Source organism: Morchella importuna (genome assembly GCF_003444635.1).
Source record: "Morchella importuna strain M04M26 chromosome Unknown Morimp01GS040, whole genome shotgun sequence".
Classification (NCBI taxonomy): Eukaryota; Fungi; Ascomycota; class Pezizomycetes; order Pezizales; family Morchellaceae; genus Morchella; species Morchella importuna.
Genome location: NW_025763437.1, coordinates 3,706 through 21,231, shown reverse-complemented (window position 1 = coordinate 21,231; position 17,526 = coordinate 3,706). Strand labels below are relative to the sequence as shown.

Genomic DNA, 17,526 nt, shown 5'->3' with positions numbered 1-17,526 from the left:
TTGCATCTCATTGAGCTGTGTCGGCCTTGATCATTGCGTCCAGAGCTATGACGGCATTCTTATATTTTTCTTTTACGGTAGCAATCGTTGTATCATTCTTCGGTATCTCTACGTTAGCTTTCTTGAGATCCTCTTCGGCACGGTAGACATTAAGATATGTCTCCTTTGAGTATTGCGCTGATTCCGCTGTCTCAGCTGGTGTGCCTTGGTCTTCGGTGATGTTGGTGTCATTCCACTACAAATAATTAGTTAAAGTAGAAGAACCCCTCGATGATCTGTCCGCTACATACGTCTTTAAAACCCCCATATGCCGCGAGAAGAAGGTTCAGGCGATCAATCTCTCGCTGCAGAACTGCAGCCGAGACTGGGTTATTCTCAACCCAGGAATCTGTCTTCTCTTTGCACAGCGTAGCCCTATTACATTACTTAGAAACTAGAAAAGCACTTGATTCCTGATGGATGCGTACCAGTGCTGAGGCTCAAGTTTGACTTGGGCCCATTGAGTACCGTCGACAAGATCTAAGATGTTGGACGCTCTTACGGCTTCTTAATACATTTCATTAATTAATTATATATTTTATTGTTGGAAGAACGCGAAAAATCATACCTTGCTCGCCTCAATGCGTGACATGACAGTCGAGATGTCCACAACAGCTAGTTTTATGGCTCAGTAATTATCCTTATATGTTATTGTAGGATCGCGCAGGCAAATCTCACCAAAATTATGATCAAGAATCTTGTCACCATTGACAACCCAATCCATCCAGCGAGCTTGAAGCTCGTATTTGGCCTGCCTCACCTATATTAGAATCCGTACGTGATGGGTGTATGGGTTTGAGCGCTATACCATTCTCATCCAGGTGGTTCTCTTTTCCATTTCTTCAGCCGTCATTTCATCAGGGTTGGTCTCCAAGTCCGCTACTAAGGTATCAGCTTTGCATATAACCAATTTTGGAACAGCTTGAAACTACCAGCGTTCTTGTCTTGAATTGCGTCCCACTTTGACTGGGCAAAGGTGAACAGCGCTTGTTTTTCCACATAAATATCAACAGGAGTCCTGGTCGGCATACCTACCGGACCCACAACCGGTTTTCTGAGGTACCTCATCGCAGCACCATACTTGGTGGGTGGCTGATTGTCTTGGTCTGTTCAGATGTTAGAGTTAAGGCCCGTGATATTTGACTCCTAAATACTGGAAACGTTGATTACTAACCTTTGTTAAGGGACAGCGTAAGCTCTGTTTCGCTCGGAACGAGGTAGTCGAGTGCCGCAAGGTAACTTCGGGACACACTTTTCCCAGTGGGTCCCAACTGTACTGCCAGTCATTATAGAGTTACATTATTAACATTGGGAGAGATTGATGTCTACCATCATAGTGTCGAGAGGGATCATGGAATCGACAAGCCTGGCCTCATTGACACGGATCTTGTGGAGCTCGCCACTACTCGGCCTTGCCGAGGGCACATATCTATAGCCAAAGTAGTCGGTTTGGAGGGATAAACAATATTTCGGGAGACTGGACTCTCACGCTTTGCCGGGAGTGGTATCGATGATCTGACCGGGGATGGAAATTGTGATAAATTGCTCAAAGGCGCAAGGAAGCGAGGCAATGATGGCTCCTCTGATGATCTGAGAAACCTTATCGAATTGCTGCGCGGTATCATTACCGGTCATCACCTTAGGTGCTGCGGGTGTAGTTTCGGTTGACATTGAGGAAATGGTTTATAACTATCTGAATAAAGATATCTTGGAATTGGATTGAGTAAGAGTAATGTGTTGGTGAGTGATGAAGGTTTGGAGGATAGTAAAGAGCGGGATAGACCTGCTCTTAAGTACCCTTCGTTGTCAATGATATTATTGACATTAATTTGTTTGAGGGTTTTAATTCCGCTCAGAGCAAAACTCTGATATCGGGGCCCTCATGCTCAGCTTCTCGTGAAATCTATAGGTTTATCCAATATTTCCATAAGCTGAGACATTAGCAAATGATTTATCGCTTATCCAGTTCTCCATTAGGTGTTCCCGAAGTGTCCGAATTGGATTAAGAGCACTCGTACTGGATCCCAATTGAGCTGAAGTTCATAGTGTGCTTAGGAAATCGTGTATGTCAGATTTTCCATCAGGCTTATCAGAACGATCCAAACACTACGACTAATAAACGAGCGCAAAATATTTCATGTTACTGGGAATTTCAGCTAACTCATACTCGGGAAAGTATTTCGTCGGCTACCTCGATGAACCTTCAGACGCCGCAGAGCTTTATATCGTTATTGATTCGCTCGCTTATCTTTTGTGGCTTCGAAACGCCACAACTGTCTCATGAAGAGGTCACAATGGTAGCACACATGCAGGCACAGCAATGTAAGATGAGGAAGTTGCGAACGACGTAGGGCTGAGGAATAAGAAATAAGATGCTCATGGCCCCATTGGGAGGTGTTGTTACAAGTATTGTCCAGCCGAAAAGCGAGAAACATATTCTTTCTTCTGGCCGTCGATTGGCTGATTCAGATCAAGCTTTGCGCATTTCACCGATCTTTAAAACCACTTTCGATTCAAATGCAAAATAATAAATAGAAACGATGGGAGGGATGGTATGTGCAAGCCTTGTTTACCTAGGGCAATAATTAATGCCTGGATTGCTTTAAGGCTGTCTACCTTCTTTTCCGAAGGGTATGTTGATAATACGTTGCCGCATCCATATGTAATGTACTAGCAGTGGCCAACTCGCGACCACCTCCTCCCAACCAAATTTTTTTCTTGATATTCAATTTTCCAATGAGGTTCACCTCCTCCTAGTTAGTCTACCCTTTCTTGATATACTTAATAACGTATCCTTTGGTTGCGCTAGCTGCTCAGGTCGTGTTTAGCCAATATCCCTAACCCTGAAAATGTCTCAAACAGTGTCTCAAACAGCCCAAACCGGCTAACCAAACCACCTCTAAAGATGTATCTGGAGATATCTGTAGTCACGGGGTAACACAAAGTCGGGTCTGAAGAAACGCCTATTAGCCTTTCTTTTGTATAAGTTCTATCTGTTTGTTGCTTCTCCAGCTCCGTGGAAGCTGAAGCTGAAGTTCTCGTCGACAGTTTTGTTAATTCCGTTACTTCAATTCCGTTTCTTCCGATCTGTTAACCTAGTCCCTGGAAGTACCCGTGATTCGAAAGCATCGAAGCCTTCTGCCCTCGTAGGACCATCCGGTACTAATGTGGGAGATTAAGTTTGCGGCTGTAATTGTGTGAAACGATTTTATCAAGTGGGGAAACCATGCTCAGGCCATTCTCGGCCACGCCGAACACAACAATACCATCGGTGTGTAAAATCTTGCTTGAATATCGCGGGGATTTTCGCTCCCAATAGTAATCTGACGCCACCAAATACAAAATTATATTATATTTCTCAATCTGTGATGCTCACCTGTTGATCTGCCCTGGGGGAGGATAAGTTTGTGGTAAAGACAACAGCATGACCCCCGGTGAGAATATGAGGCATTATTCATGATAAGCAAAGCTTAGGCCAAGCCCTATACAGAACGTTGCTGAAGAAGGTACGACCTGTCCACATAATAGAATTGCTGTATCGGTATATGGGTTAATGCGGGATGGTATCTGGTGACCCTGTACTTGAAGGACTTCACGGCGCTAGCATGACTCGACTCCGCCAGTGTACGGAACCCACACAGTCCCTGTCAATTATAGAGGATTGCCCTACTGAACTTGGTTTTTCCCACAGGTAAAGAACCAGGATAAGATCTTATTATATTCCCTTTACCTCCCCAGCACTTCGGCGCCTATTCAATGCTGGATGTATCATGTGGTTCTTTATATTCTGATATCCATCCATCCCTGTTTTTGACACCGGATTAAGGGGGAGTTAAGTCTCCCTTTCAGGAGTCTTTTCAGCAACCATTGAGTCTCTGTATCTGTTTAGAAACGACAGGTATGTGATTAGTTGGAAGGTTCCCATAGACATGTACTTGGAGGTGCGGTAATTTTTGCCGTCTAAGAGACCATCCTCACTATATGCATTCAAGTAGCTGCTGGAAAGCCAAAGAACTCCTTCCACACGGCCGCTGTTTTAATCGCTCGGCGGATGATACATCGGTTGATATCTCTAGAATTGAATAATTTGGGCTTCCAAAAGCATATATATGCACTTCCGGCGTTTTTTTCTTCATGCTTGATGGACTGGTGGTGGGTGTGTTGGTGGTAGAAGACTGTGAGCGAGAAGCAGCTTTACGAGCGACGGTCCAGGACACATAATTCATGTAGTCGCAGAATAACACTTACGCCAAGAGGAGCTAAGCCCTGTGATACGTTGGGATCACACGTTCACGGTCAGCCGCACATACGGCTACGTGTCTGAACGGTAAACCTCATTTCGTTAGACTTCTATGTTCTACGCGTATGTGCAACAAAAGGTGGACAGATAATATATCACATGCAGTGGCTAGGGCTACTGTCCGGATCCTCTAAACCATCGAGTGATATTTCATGATGCGCATGAATTAGCAGGTCTATATCAGAATCCAGAAGTGTGATATAGGTGTAACAAAACACGGATCATCTTCTCACTACGCGTTACGGGTTTGCTTTTGTGTTATATCTTGTACACATTGCATATTGAGATCTGATGGGTGGGTACCGTAAACCTGCTGTTAGCCTTTTGGGCATGGATCTGGAGTCTCAATAACCGGATCCGCAGAATTAAGGCATGACAAAAAGACGATTTTGTCTTACTCTGAGATTATTAACTCACTCCACAACTGCCCAGCATCCGCCAGTGGATTTGGGATAGGCTTTGACTTAGCGATTGTTGAAGATTGTGTTTTGGTTTGTGCTTGCGGTGGGGTTAGATGTTGTCTCGGTCGCGTTGGCCTATAATCATTTAAACTGTCGATAATGATAACCCAAACCCTGATACAACCCAACCCTAACCATAGGTCTTGAGACTTTGAACAAAACATGGCCCTGGTATGATCGATTACGAGACCTCGAGCCTTCTGTAATACAAAACATCTTAGGTATCTGTTTGTTGTGTGTTATGCCCGTCGCTAGATGTGTGGATAGACTCTAAGGCTTGACCATTCCGGGTCGTTTACTCAACTCGTTCAGTTCAGAGAGCTATATAACTCTCCGTAGTTCATCTTTGACGGGCGTATCCGTACGTACTCAACCTCCTGTAAGGTCTTGAGGTCTATGGTAACGATAACACCGAAGAATACCTACTAAATAAAGTGTATTAAGTATCAGTACTCTGAAAAAGCTAAAGGCGGCTATTTGAGATCTGCGATGAAGACGTTCTCAACAGGAGATACGTCCAAAGTAGTAATATACGTGGCTTTCAATATAATGGAGTAAATACATCATGTTGTAATCAAGTTGTCCAAAAGTCGCATGCTAGAATGAGAGCCTTGCAAGCTGTATTTCTTAACCGATTCAACTATGTTCCTGATAAATAGGGGTTCAGAGAAGAAAAATTGTTTTCGACGTTTCCTTTGTATATAACCAATGTAATAAACTACAAGTATTCTCACCACCACCTTTCTCCCATTGGTACCACTGAGAATAAAGGAGTGTCTTCCCCGATCATCTTTCACACCCATTGACAACGAAATAATCGTCCCCGCTTCTGTTTTCTACGCGTATGAGGGTACGCCTTCAACCACACTAGTTATCGCTAGCAAGGGAGCAAATGTCAAAGGGTTGGTATTGGGAGAAAATCAGGAATAACATCCAAATTCCTCGAATGAGATTCCAGAGGACTCGTAGAATCGTAAGTTGTATACATGTTGATCTGTAGTTGAAGGTTCCCTTTTTATCTAAACTTAGTATTCACATGCACACGGAATCTCACATCCTGGCTTAGGGGTGCTCTGCTACATACGTTCTTTCTCCAGTACACTAAAACGTTTACGAATCACCTCAGGGGCTTCCTGAACGAGATTATCTATTCTTGCCCGGACAATACCGGGATCAGTACTGTTATATCCATTACTGAATTTGATCAAATGCTCGTTGTCAGCAGCGAGCGGGATGTGGTCGTAGCGGTTCTCTGTCGGGAGAGCATCTGTTGCTGAGTATTGGGGTACCATCAAAGCTGGAGGACTGGTCTGTTCCCAGTGTCCATCCTCCGTCTATCAACTTGATAGTCAGTAGGCAGCAGAAATTGTAAACAGATATCTTCGGGAAAGCCCACTTCGACAAACGTTTTTGTACCCATGGTTTCGTACGCCGAAATGATCACAGAATCGGGATGTCTGAAATCATAACGAAAGGCATCCTGAAACATTTTCATCAACGTAGAACCCAAGCTTAGGTCATGCATCATTTTCCTACCCTCTTCACCTGGGCATAAATCTCTCAGAGTCTCCGTATTGAAGCCCCTGTGTGGAACACCAAAGAAGAATAGCCCATAGCAAGATAAGTATAATGATCTCTCTGCTTCTGCTCGCTCTTGGGCAGCCGTACAGAGCATCTATGTATAGGCGTCAGTAAAAAGAACAACGAAAGATGGCTCCAAAGTAAAGTATGATCATGGAATAATGCGAGGATGAATATGAGGTGCCTACCCTCTTGGTTAAGACCCCCCACCCCCCAAGTTGTGACCGAGGAAAATGATAGGTCTTTGTTTTTCCTGGATTGTGTAAAACTAGATTGAGTAGCCATCCAATCCCTAAGAAACCAAAGCGCGGGGCGTAGTATACATCTTCTTTGCCTCTCGATGCTATCAACACTTCCAGACGTCTTTGGGCAACTTCCAACCAATCAAGCTTGGTTTCACCGTCCCTCGGCGGTGACTGTTTGGGGAAATGGCCAGTGCTAAGCGATAATTCTGTAGCGTTTAAACTGATGATATTGTAAACCGGATTCCCTTGACTTGATGGTTGATGATACCCTCAAGTCTTCGCATAATCAAGCCCTATTTATACATGTTCGAACCTATGCCAAGGCCCGCTTTCTAATACTAACTGACACAACGATAATAGAATAAGATAACGTTCCCGAAGATAACCCAGATAGAAAAGCGCCCCCGCATAGTTCCGTCCTCCATTCTAATTCCGACACGTAACCATGAACTTTGCAATTGCCAGTCATCGGGCAGTACCATACTATTATCCTAGACCTACTTCCCTAAGCAGAACAGCCTGCAGCCGTAAGCCCCGCTTCCTATTCTATTTCGGGTGAGACACCCAATAGTAAGCGTGCCGTCATAATAGTATAGGACTAGTGTGGTAACACCGCGTACCCCCACACTACCCGATACCTCTCTATGCTTGTCCTTCCGTTACCCGACCGTCCTCGCATCATACCCCGCCACTTGTAATCCTCACTGTTCTAAGCCTCTAGGACAGTGTTCCGTAGTTCCTGTAACACTACTCCCCCTTCCTAGACGTCGTCCTCGACCGTTAAAACCCTTCTATGATAAAAACCCTGTGGGAAAAAGTCATAGAGTAAGGAAAGATATCGAGCTTAGTCCCGCCTGTTCCGTTGTCGCTTGTGAGCCCGGTCAATATCGATCGCTGGGCCTTGACTTCGCGTATAAGGTCGTACGTTCGAGGTTGGCTGAAAATTCTCATCTGCCAATGCCTCCTGTGGCTCGGGTGTTGCCAGTCGCCTTCGTGTAGCTCTCTAGTAGGAGAATGTCGGACAGGATTTTGAGGTTGCCTGGGAACCGTCGCCCCACAATTCCCAATTCCGTGCTTACCGATTAAATAGGCCGCCCCGAGTCCATCGCCATCGTCAAATATGTAGGTACCGGGGATGGTGGTCGTGATGGCAGGGGCGTAGGTGGTGGTTGGGGGCTGTTGGGTAGGGTAACTCCCTGTGAGTCTTGGCGGCCTGTCCTGCAGCACTTCCGGTGTCGTCACTCACCGGTCGGGTACCACGATCGATGCCTGCATGGTACCGAACGCACCGTCTCAACCTCACGATCATGACGGCGCTCGAAATTTAACGATGTCGAGTTTCCCCATCCTCCGCTTCGATGGAATACATGAATTTCGGATTCTGACCTCCGGGTTACCGCATTGGGCGAATCCCACTCCTTGACTCCGGTGCGTTTTATTGCACCGACTCGGATTCTGATCTCCAGCTTACCGCCGGGTGTGTTTTCTAACAGTAATTCGGATTTCAATCTCGGATCATGATATTCGCGATACTTGAAACCCAATATGTGAGTGACAATCCATGACCGACATTCCATATTCTGTATTGTTGCACTCTGGTTTTAAATATCTCCTGGTTAGGGTTGCTCAAAATTTCAAGAAAATTAATTACTTCTGGTAACTTACTGGATTAATTTTTCCGAGCCACAAACTGAATTCTTTTGAAACATTTTAATTTTGTCTGAAAGCCGCTAACCCCGAAACCTAACGAAAATTTTCAAATATACTTAGAAACTAAATTATGATATATAATATTAACAACTTACGATCCTAACAACGCCAATAAAATTTTTTACAAAGACGATGATGTGTGTCAATAGACTGCAGGATATACTAAAATCTTATCGAATATTTATTTGTACAGAACGTTATTGACACAATTGTGCCTGAATTGTGAACTCTTATCCCTCCCAAATTACTTGTTTAATAAAGGAAAACAATCTTTGTAACCATAGCAAAATACTAATAAACTGTCATACACAACCCCCTTATGCTTATCTACCCCATCAAGCTCTGCAGGCAGGAAAAGAAGACTTTTACAAGTCTCTCCTGTCTCCAACTGGCGCAGTATATCCATCATGTTGCAATAAGGCGTCCTGAACATATGCTTTTTGAGAATCATAACAACAGGAATTTTTGCCCCCCCACAGTTCGCCGAAACCTAACAAGCTCAATCAACTTAATCTACTATCATCGAACAAACCGAACTGAACAATGAACCATTCTTAATCTTCGCAGAATCCACCTCATACAATGAATCATACATACCCCGATATTACTACATTTACTCAAGGTTTGTCCTACAGGAATCAAACGGTGGAGTAGACCTGATTTTTATGTTTTGATTAGATTAGTGCAGGTAGTCATTGCATTACTATTATTTCAAAGTGGAATCAAAGTATTAAATTGTTATAAAAGAACGCGGTACCTTTTCAGAAAGTGCAGTAAAACAAGTGGTAATAATGATTCGGTTGAGTGCGGAAATAATTGTAACACCGGAGGATCCCTGTAACATGAATACAGCGGTGCAGATTTTCTCGTCAAGAATTGATTTCAAATTGAAGATATTGCGAGTGCTTGTAGAGCACTTCGGATATTCCTAACAGTTATCAGAATGGCTTCCTACAAGTACCCCTCCAGTGCAGCACCTCATGTACTAAAGCGCCTATGACTCTCAACACGATTTGAGGAAGATGGAGAGATTGATGACCGTGAGATATCTTCCTTACTATTAACCCCACTGCCAACCTGCACTCAGACTAGTCAATTGACAACTGTTACCTAAATAGCCTGGAAAGGTTTTCTTGGTTCTTCCGAAATCTGCATTGGGAGGAGCAGTCCTCGGGGGTAGAATTTCATTTCCCCGAGTAGCATACTGACAATTTTGAAGCACAAAAGGAGCCTAAGGCAATTTAAGTACCCGAGGCGGAAGAAATAATTATACTCGCTACTCAGACTATTATAATGCTCCGAAGAACGACTACGAGAGCTTTCAGGAGTATGAGGATGATGTAACGGGGGCAGCCTATCTATGTATCGCTAGAATCCAATAGAATAGATGCGGCCGTGGAAGATAGAAATCAGGTGCAGATTTATTCAAAGATACTATCGTTAGAACTCAATAATCCTTAAGGGCTCTGCTACCGATAATAGGAGATGATTCTGATAATTTTCGATGAGGATTCCGGACAGTTGGGCGGGAATGATCCTGAGTACTTATACTCCAAAGGACTCTGTTCTCTGCTCCTACTTCCTTACTAAGTTCCGGTGCTGCCTTCCAGCGGAAGGGAAGCAATTCCATCGCTACCGCGCTTCTCTCTAAGCGTCAGCGAGTGCTTCCGGTTCCGAAGCAACCACCCTTAGTCAAAGCTTTGTAACACCTGCAGCCTTTGTTGCCACACAACTGGGGCCTGCATGAATGAGCTGCCGCTCAGGTGTAAGCTTAATCATTGCTGTAGAGCTTTCGCTTATTGTAGACTTCCCAGGCGTAATCCCTTCCATTACCGGCGGACTTCACATGCTCAGAGGATGTAGAGGATCGCCGAGCACTCAGAGCTTCACTCTGGCTGCCTTCTAATCATTGGCGAGGCACAGACTCATCAGTCATTGCTCCCATGAGTAGATCCTCTTCCTAGCGCTCAGAATGTAGTTACTCTGACGGCTGGTAGCTAACCACACTGCCGGTACTTGCATGTCACTGTGCAACTGGCTTCTAACAATAACTCTCAGCATGTAACCGGGCCCTGTGTGTACTCATACACCAGACAGTTGAAAAGGCTCCATTACAGATGAACTGTATGATGAACCTCAAGCCCTCGCCTTAATGTTAGATGCAGAGGTCTCAGACTGTTGGAAAGGGACCTCATACAATCAAGAACTGCCAGAGCACTGGACAACGCTCAAAGGAAACCAATTGCTGTTGTAGCGGAGGTAATTACTTCTTGCGACGTATCGGTGGATGTGGTACAGGTTCGACTCCATCTCGCCCCTCAATGCTTTTCAAAATTTTAGTATTAGTGGTCAACAGTTTAGAGAGGAACTTGTCGGGGCGCGAAAGTAATACGTAAACAAAGGAGAGCAGCACCCACCCAGTCAGAATGCATGCTAGAGAGCACTGCCAGCATCCCAGAGAGCACCCCGACATCCCAGATAGCACCCCCAACACCCTCACAGTATAGCCCCTCTGCACTTATTTTTCTACATTAATATACTTCTTCTATGCCCTAGATCGATTTTTCCTTCATGTAATCTCGAAACGGAATGTCGTCTCCCACGTACCGGAAATATTGTTCTTTACCCCGTAGCAAAGTAATTGGCAAGCACTCTGTTAACAGTCGTTCCGGGAATTATCTATATATCGTATTTTAAATCTTTCGATGGGGTAAGAATGCTAGGGGTTAGGGATCCCGAATTCCCATAGCCCATAACTCCTACCCTTATTTGCCTGATATCGACAGCAATCTAGTACGGCAACCGCACGTAGTTAACAGGGAGTTACTTGAAGCCTAATAATTTTCAGTCAAAGAATGTGGCTTTTGTGAGTAAGTATGGCCCGATACCCTCATTGATATGGCGAGTGACTTGGGAGCAATGCCGGAAGCTATTAGGATTATACGGGATTGCCCAACTGATATCTAAACACTACTAGAAACGTTCAACAGTATGAGCAACGTTTAGAAGATGAGAAATAAATAGAACCAGGAGGCGACCTTGTAGGTAATCAAAGACAACCTTTGAGAAAAGGAATTATACTTCTAGATGCCGGTATTGCGAGTGGTATTCTAAATGATTACCCTAATAGATACGAAATAAAAAGGGGGTAACCATTGAGGTGTTACCGGAGGAGGATTTCAACGGGGACAATGAAGCGTTGGTTGCGGATTGTGCCAAATTCCAAATGCTCAGAGAACAGGCACGAGTGCTTCAGGAGGGCGGGTATGTTCCGACAGTACCCAGTAAAGAGTGATTAATGCCCAACCTCGCGGTATTGACACCGAAGAGGAGGGGGAGGAGTAAGGGGAGTAGCTGGGATTACTTGTAGCGAGGGATTATGAAAGGAGGGAGAGCAGGATTTGTAAACAATCGCGAGTGCTAAAGCAGATAGTGGAGGATTTGTTCTTCTCCGTATACATTATTGGAGTTAGTTGGGATATTTAAATAGCATATCATTTGAGTATTAGGTGGGTATCACGATATTGAATAGACCAATGCTATCGGTGCAGTCGTGGGTGCTATGGAGGCAGTAGAGATCGTCTTCAGCATGATGTTTTGGTAATCTCATTGGGGGATTTTGAATCCTATAGCCTGGTACCGTAGAGAAGTGTAATCCAGGAGAGAATGGGGTACCGACATATAGGAACCGGTACATCATACGTGACTCAGATTTCAAAGCACCTGATCTGGCAAATTCAGGAGGCGTCAGGGCAATAAATCTATCCCAGGGCCAACCGAAGAAGTTGAGAGTAATACAGGAGTAGTAAGGATAAACAAGCAGGCAACTAGCATACCCTCTGCATATCAGTCTAAAGAGCGCAAATCAATCCAATTATATAAGCATGATTACAACTGAAACCATATATGATTGACAGGAACCGGATATTATAGTTTAACGTATTAGATTGCATCAGCAAGCTACCGTATGTCCCCGGAGACTTCTACTTGTCTCTAGAGACAGCTGCTGAGGTGGATTGTCTCCTCAAATCTCCCGTGGATCCTCGTTTCTCGCTTACTCCCTTGAACCTCAGGGGTTGCCCTGTTTTCTCTGGATGCTGTACAGGGATATTATCCAAAACCTCCACCGAATACCGAACACCTGTACCGGAGTCAGTTGGCGGTTCAGATAGAACGTTGTCAGAATACAAACTAATGATTAAACACACCGGGGAGCGTCTCAATTGTTATATACTGCTTGAGGAGCCTTGGCCACAACTAGAATGTCTTATAGTTAATATTTGAAGATTTTGGCCAGAAGCAAACAATCCTTTTAATACAACTTGAAATCTGACTGAAAGTTCTAGAACATACGTGAATACGTTTAAAGCCTTCTAAAGGTTTTGGGAGACCTTGCTTGTGCGACTAGGTTTAAATTGTATTATATAAGTGAGATTAAACCTTATTTATGCTATCAAATACTATATGGCGAAGGGTATCCTGTGTGGGATGAATGTGCTTCTTACATGTGATAAATGGGCCAACAAATTCAATTATTAACTCGAAAAGAACCGTTTCATAAGTGATCCCTGACAACTATACGGTAAAGATTTTTTGTTTTCGGTTAGCATTTTAGAATGCTCCAATGGACTTCAGACAGGCAGTTGGCAATTACAGGTTCCGGAAATCCTGTACGTGATATTTCTGAAGTATTACAAAGAGGAAAAGATGCGTGGTACAAAGAATCCTCATTTCGTCGATGGTATATATCCGTAATTCATATACATAGTCTGCCCTGGGATCTGGTTTGTCCTCTGATTTTGTACAACTGGATATTACGTCGAAGGTTTGCACTTCAACATGAGTCAGAATATAGATAACAGCTGTAACGCGTCTCTAGCCCTTTGAAAGGCTCCTGCTGACTTTTGAATGTCAAGCAACGCATTATAGGATGAGGGTTACATGGAAGAATAGAAGTGTACCGAACGAAGTGGACATTCTAGGAGTGATAGGAGAAACGATTGAATAGAACCTGGAATAGAAGGAAGATGACGAGGAATTGGCAGCAGATATCACTGTATGGATGGCGGTAATGGTCCATCGCAAGGCTCAAGGAGACCGAGCTACGGTCGAGCATAGGAGGTGGACAATATTAGCGTGATATTATGATTGGGTGTCATGGCAAGGGAGATAGGTGCAGCCGCAGGTATTACATGAAATGCTTCTGAAGCCTAACGAAGGAAATACTGTCTCATGGTTGAGAGTTATAGTTTGTCCAATATGTGTATAGCAACAGGTATCAATATAAAGCTAACAAGGGTTAAAAACCGTAACTAGGGTTAACTAGGGTTAGCTAGGGCTACACACCGAAACTAGGGTTAACTAGGGTTAGCTAGGGCTACACACCGAAACTAGGGTTAACAAGGGTTAGCTAGGGTTACACACCGAAACTAGGGTTAACTAGGGTTAGCTAGGGTTACACACCGAAACTAGGGTTAACTAGGGTTAGCTAGGGTTACACACCGAAACTAGGGTTAACTAGGGTTAGCTAGGGTTACACACCGAAACTAGGGTTAACTAGGGTTAGCTAGGGTTACACACCGAAACTCTAGTAGGAGAATGTCGGACAGGATTTTGAGGTTGCCCGGGAACCGTCGCCACACAATTCCCAATTCCGTGCTTACGGATTAAATAGGCCGCCCCGAGTCCATCGCCATCGTCAAATATGTAGGTACCGGGGGTGGTGGTCGTGATGGCAGGGGCGTAGGTGGTGGTTGGGGACTGTTGGGTAGGGTAACTCCCTGTGAGTCTTGGCAGCCTGTCCTGCAGCAATTCCGGCGCCGTCACTCATCGGTCAGGTACCACGATCGATGCCTGCATGGTACCGAACGCACCGTCTCAACCTCATGATCATGACGGCGCTCGAAATTTAACGATGCCGAGTTTCCCCATCCTCCGCTTCGATGGAATACAGGAATTTCGGATTCCGACCTCTAGGTTACCGCATCGGACGAATCCAACTCCTGGACTCCGGTGTGTTTTATTGCACCGACTCGGATTCTGATCTTCAGTTTACCGCCCGGGTGTGTTTTCTAACAGTAACTCGGATTTCAATCTCGGACCATGATATTCGCAATACTTGAAACCCAATATGTGAGTGACGATCCATGACCGACATTTCATATTGTGTATTGTTGCAGTCTGGTTTTATATATCCCCTTGTTAGGGTTGCTCAAAATTTTAAGGCAATGGATTACTTCTGGTAACTTACTGGATTATTTTTTCCGACCCACACACTGAATTCTTTTGAAACATCTTAGTTTTGTCTGAGAGCCGCTAACCCCGAAACCTAAAGAAAATTTTCAAATATACTCATAAACTAAATTCTTATATATAATATTAACAACTTACAATCCTAACAACACCGATAAAATTTTTTGGAACACGATCCTGTGTGTCAGTAGACCGCAGAATATACTAAAATCTTATCGTATATCTATTTGTACGGCAAGTTATTGACACTCTGGTACCTGAATTTTGAACTCTTATCCCTCCCAAACCACTTGTTTAACAAATGGAAACAATCTTCGTAACCGGAGTAAAACACTCATAACCTGGCATACACAACCCCCTTACGCCCCTTTACCCCACCGAGCACTGCAGGCAGGAAAAGAAGAATTTCACAAGTCTTTATACCCCCAACCGATCCGGGATATCTGTAATGTCCCAACAAAGCGTATTGAACTTCTGCTTCGTGAGAATCCTAACCACAGAAATTCTTGCCCCCCCACATTTCGCCGAAACCCAACAAGCTCAATCAACTCAATATACTATCATCGAACAAATCCAACTGAACAATGAACCATTCTTCATTTTCGCAGAACACACCCCATACAATGAACAATACACACACCGATATTACTACATCTACTTAAGGTTTGTCCTCCAGGAATCAAACGCCAGAATAAACCTGAACTATATGTTGTGGTTAGATTAGTGCAGGTAGTGACTGCATTACTATTATTTCAAAGTGGAATCAAACTCCTAGATTGCTCTAAGAGTACCCGGTATCTCTTCAGAAAGTGCAGTAAAACGAGTGATGATAAATGATTCGGTTGAGTTCAGAAATAATGGTAACACCGGATGATCCCTGTCATATGAATACAGCGGCGCAAATCTTTTCGCCAATAATTGATTTCTAATTGAAGATATCGCGAGTGCTTGTAGAGTACAGCGGATATTCCTACCAGTCATCAAAATGGCTCCCTCCAAGCACTCCTCCAGTACAGCACCTCCTGTACTAAAGCACCTATGTCTCCCAACACGGCTTGAAGAAGATGGAGAGACTGATGAGTGTGAGATATCTTCCTTACTATTAACCCCACTGCCAGCCTGCACTCGGACTAGTCAATTGACAACTGTTACCCAAATAACCTGGAAAGATTTTCTCGGTTCTTCCGAAATCTCCACTGGGAGGAGCAGTCCTCGGAGGGTAGAATTTCATTTCCCCGAGGATCATACTGACAATTTTGAAGCACAAAAGGAGTCTGAGGCAATTTAGTTACCTGAGGTGGAACAAATAATTGATACTAGCGACTCAGACTATTATGATACTCCGGAGAACGACCATGAGAGCTTTTAGGAGGATGAGGATGAACCGTAGGATGAACCTCAAACCCTCCCCTTAATCTTCCATCCAGAGGTCTCTGACTGTCGGAAAGAGACCTCATACAGTTCAAACAACCACTGCCAGAGCATTGGACAATGCTCAGAGGAAACTAACTGCCGTGGTAGCGGAGGTAGTTGCTTCTTCTGACGTATCAGTGGACATGGTACAGGTTCGACTCTATCTCGCCCTCGATGCTCTTCAACATGTTAGTATTAGTGGTTAACGGTTTAGAGAGGAACTCGTCGGGGCGCTAAAGTAATACGTAAACAAAGGAGAGCAGCACCCACTCTAGCACCCAGTCAGAATGCATACTAGGGAGCACCCCCGGCATCCCAGAGAGCACCCCCAACACCCTGACAGTCTAGGCACTCTGCACTTATTTATCTAAATGAGTATACATCTTCTATGCGCTATATCAATTTTTCCTTCATGCACTCTCGAAACGGAAGGTCGTCTCCCACTTACCGGACATATCGTTCTTTACCGAGTAGCGAGGGATTGGCAAGCACTCTGTGAGCAGCCGTTACGGGAATTATCGATATATTCTATTTTAAATACTTCGATGGGGTAAGAATGCTAGGAGTTAGGGATCCCGAATTCCTAAAGCGCATAACCCCTACCCTTATTTGCCTGATATCGACAGTGATCTAGCACGGCAACCGGGCGTAGTCCACAGGGAGCTACTTGAAGTCTGATAATTTTCAGTCAAAGAATGAGAGTGTTGTGAGTAAGTATGGCCCGATGCCCTCATTGATATGGCGAGTGGCTTGGGAGTAATACCGGAAGCTATTAGGGCTATACGGGATTGCCCAACTGATATTCAAACTCGAGTAGAAACGTTCAACAGTATGAGCAACAGTTAGAAAGTGAGAAATAAACAGAACCAGGAGGCCACCTTGGAGGTAATCAAAGACAATGTTGGAGAAAAGGAATGATACTTCTAGATGCCGGTATTGCGAGTGGTATTCTAAATGATGACCCTAATAGATACGAGATAAAAAGGGGGTAACTATTGAGGTGTTACCGGAGGAGGGTTTTAACGAGAACTATGAAGTGTTGGCTGCGGATCTTGCCGAATTCCAAGATGTTCAAAGAACACCCACGAGTGCTTCAGGAGGTCGGGTTGGTTCCGACAGTACCCAATACAAAGTGATTAATGCCCAACCTCGCGGTATTGACACCGAAGAGGAGGGGGAGGAGTAGGAGGAGTAGCCGGGATTACCTGTAGCGAGGGATTAGGAAAGGAGGGAGAGCAGGATGTGTAGAACAATCGCGAATGCTAAGGCAGATAGTGGAGGATTTGTTCTTTTCCGTATACGGTATTAGGGTTAGTTAGGATATGTAAATAGCATATCATTTGAGTATTAGGTGGAGTATCACGGTGTTGAATAGACCAATGCTAAAGGTGCAGTCGTGGGTGCTATGGAGGCAGTAGAGATCGTCTTCCGAATGATGTTTTGGTAGTCTCATTGGGGAATTGTGAATGCTAAAACCTGGTACCGTGGAGAGGTGTATTCCAGGAGAGGATGGGGTACCGACATA

At 44.4% G+C, this 17,526-nt stretch overlaps 2 protein-coding genes across 2 annotated transcripts; both read right to left on the bottom strand.

Annotated features, from left to right (window-relative positions):
* Window positions 1-7: 7 nt before the first annotated feature.
* On the bottom strand, window positions 8-1,710 carry LAJ45_09894 (uncharacterized protein; the record flags this gene model as incomplete). Its single annotated transcript, XM_046119425.1, has 9 exons — window positions 8-235; window positions 291-414; window positions 468-546; window positions 718-790; window positions 848-918; window positions 972-1,145; window positions 1,214-1,310; window positions 1,369-1,468; window positions 1,529-1,710. 9 exons carry the CDS (start codon window positions 1,708-1,710, stop codon window positions 8-10), a joined length of 1,128 nt encoding a protein of 375 aa, XP_045967276.1.
* A 4,166-nt stretch (window positions 1,711-5,876) lies between these two features.
* Window positions 5,877-6,289, bottom strand: LAJ45_09893 (uncharacterized protein; the record flags this gene model as incomplete). Its single annotated transcript, XM_046119424.1, has 2 exons — window positions 5,877-6,134; window positions 6,197-6,289. The coding sequence occupies 2 exons, from the start codon at window positions 6,287-6,289 to the stop codon at window positions 5,877-5,879; spliced, it is 351 nt and encodes a 116-aa protein (XP_045967275.1).
* Between the last annotated feature and the right edge of the window lie 11,237 nt (window positions 6,290-17,526).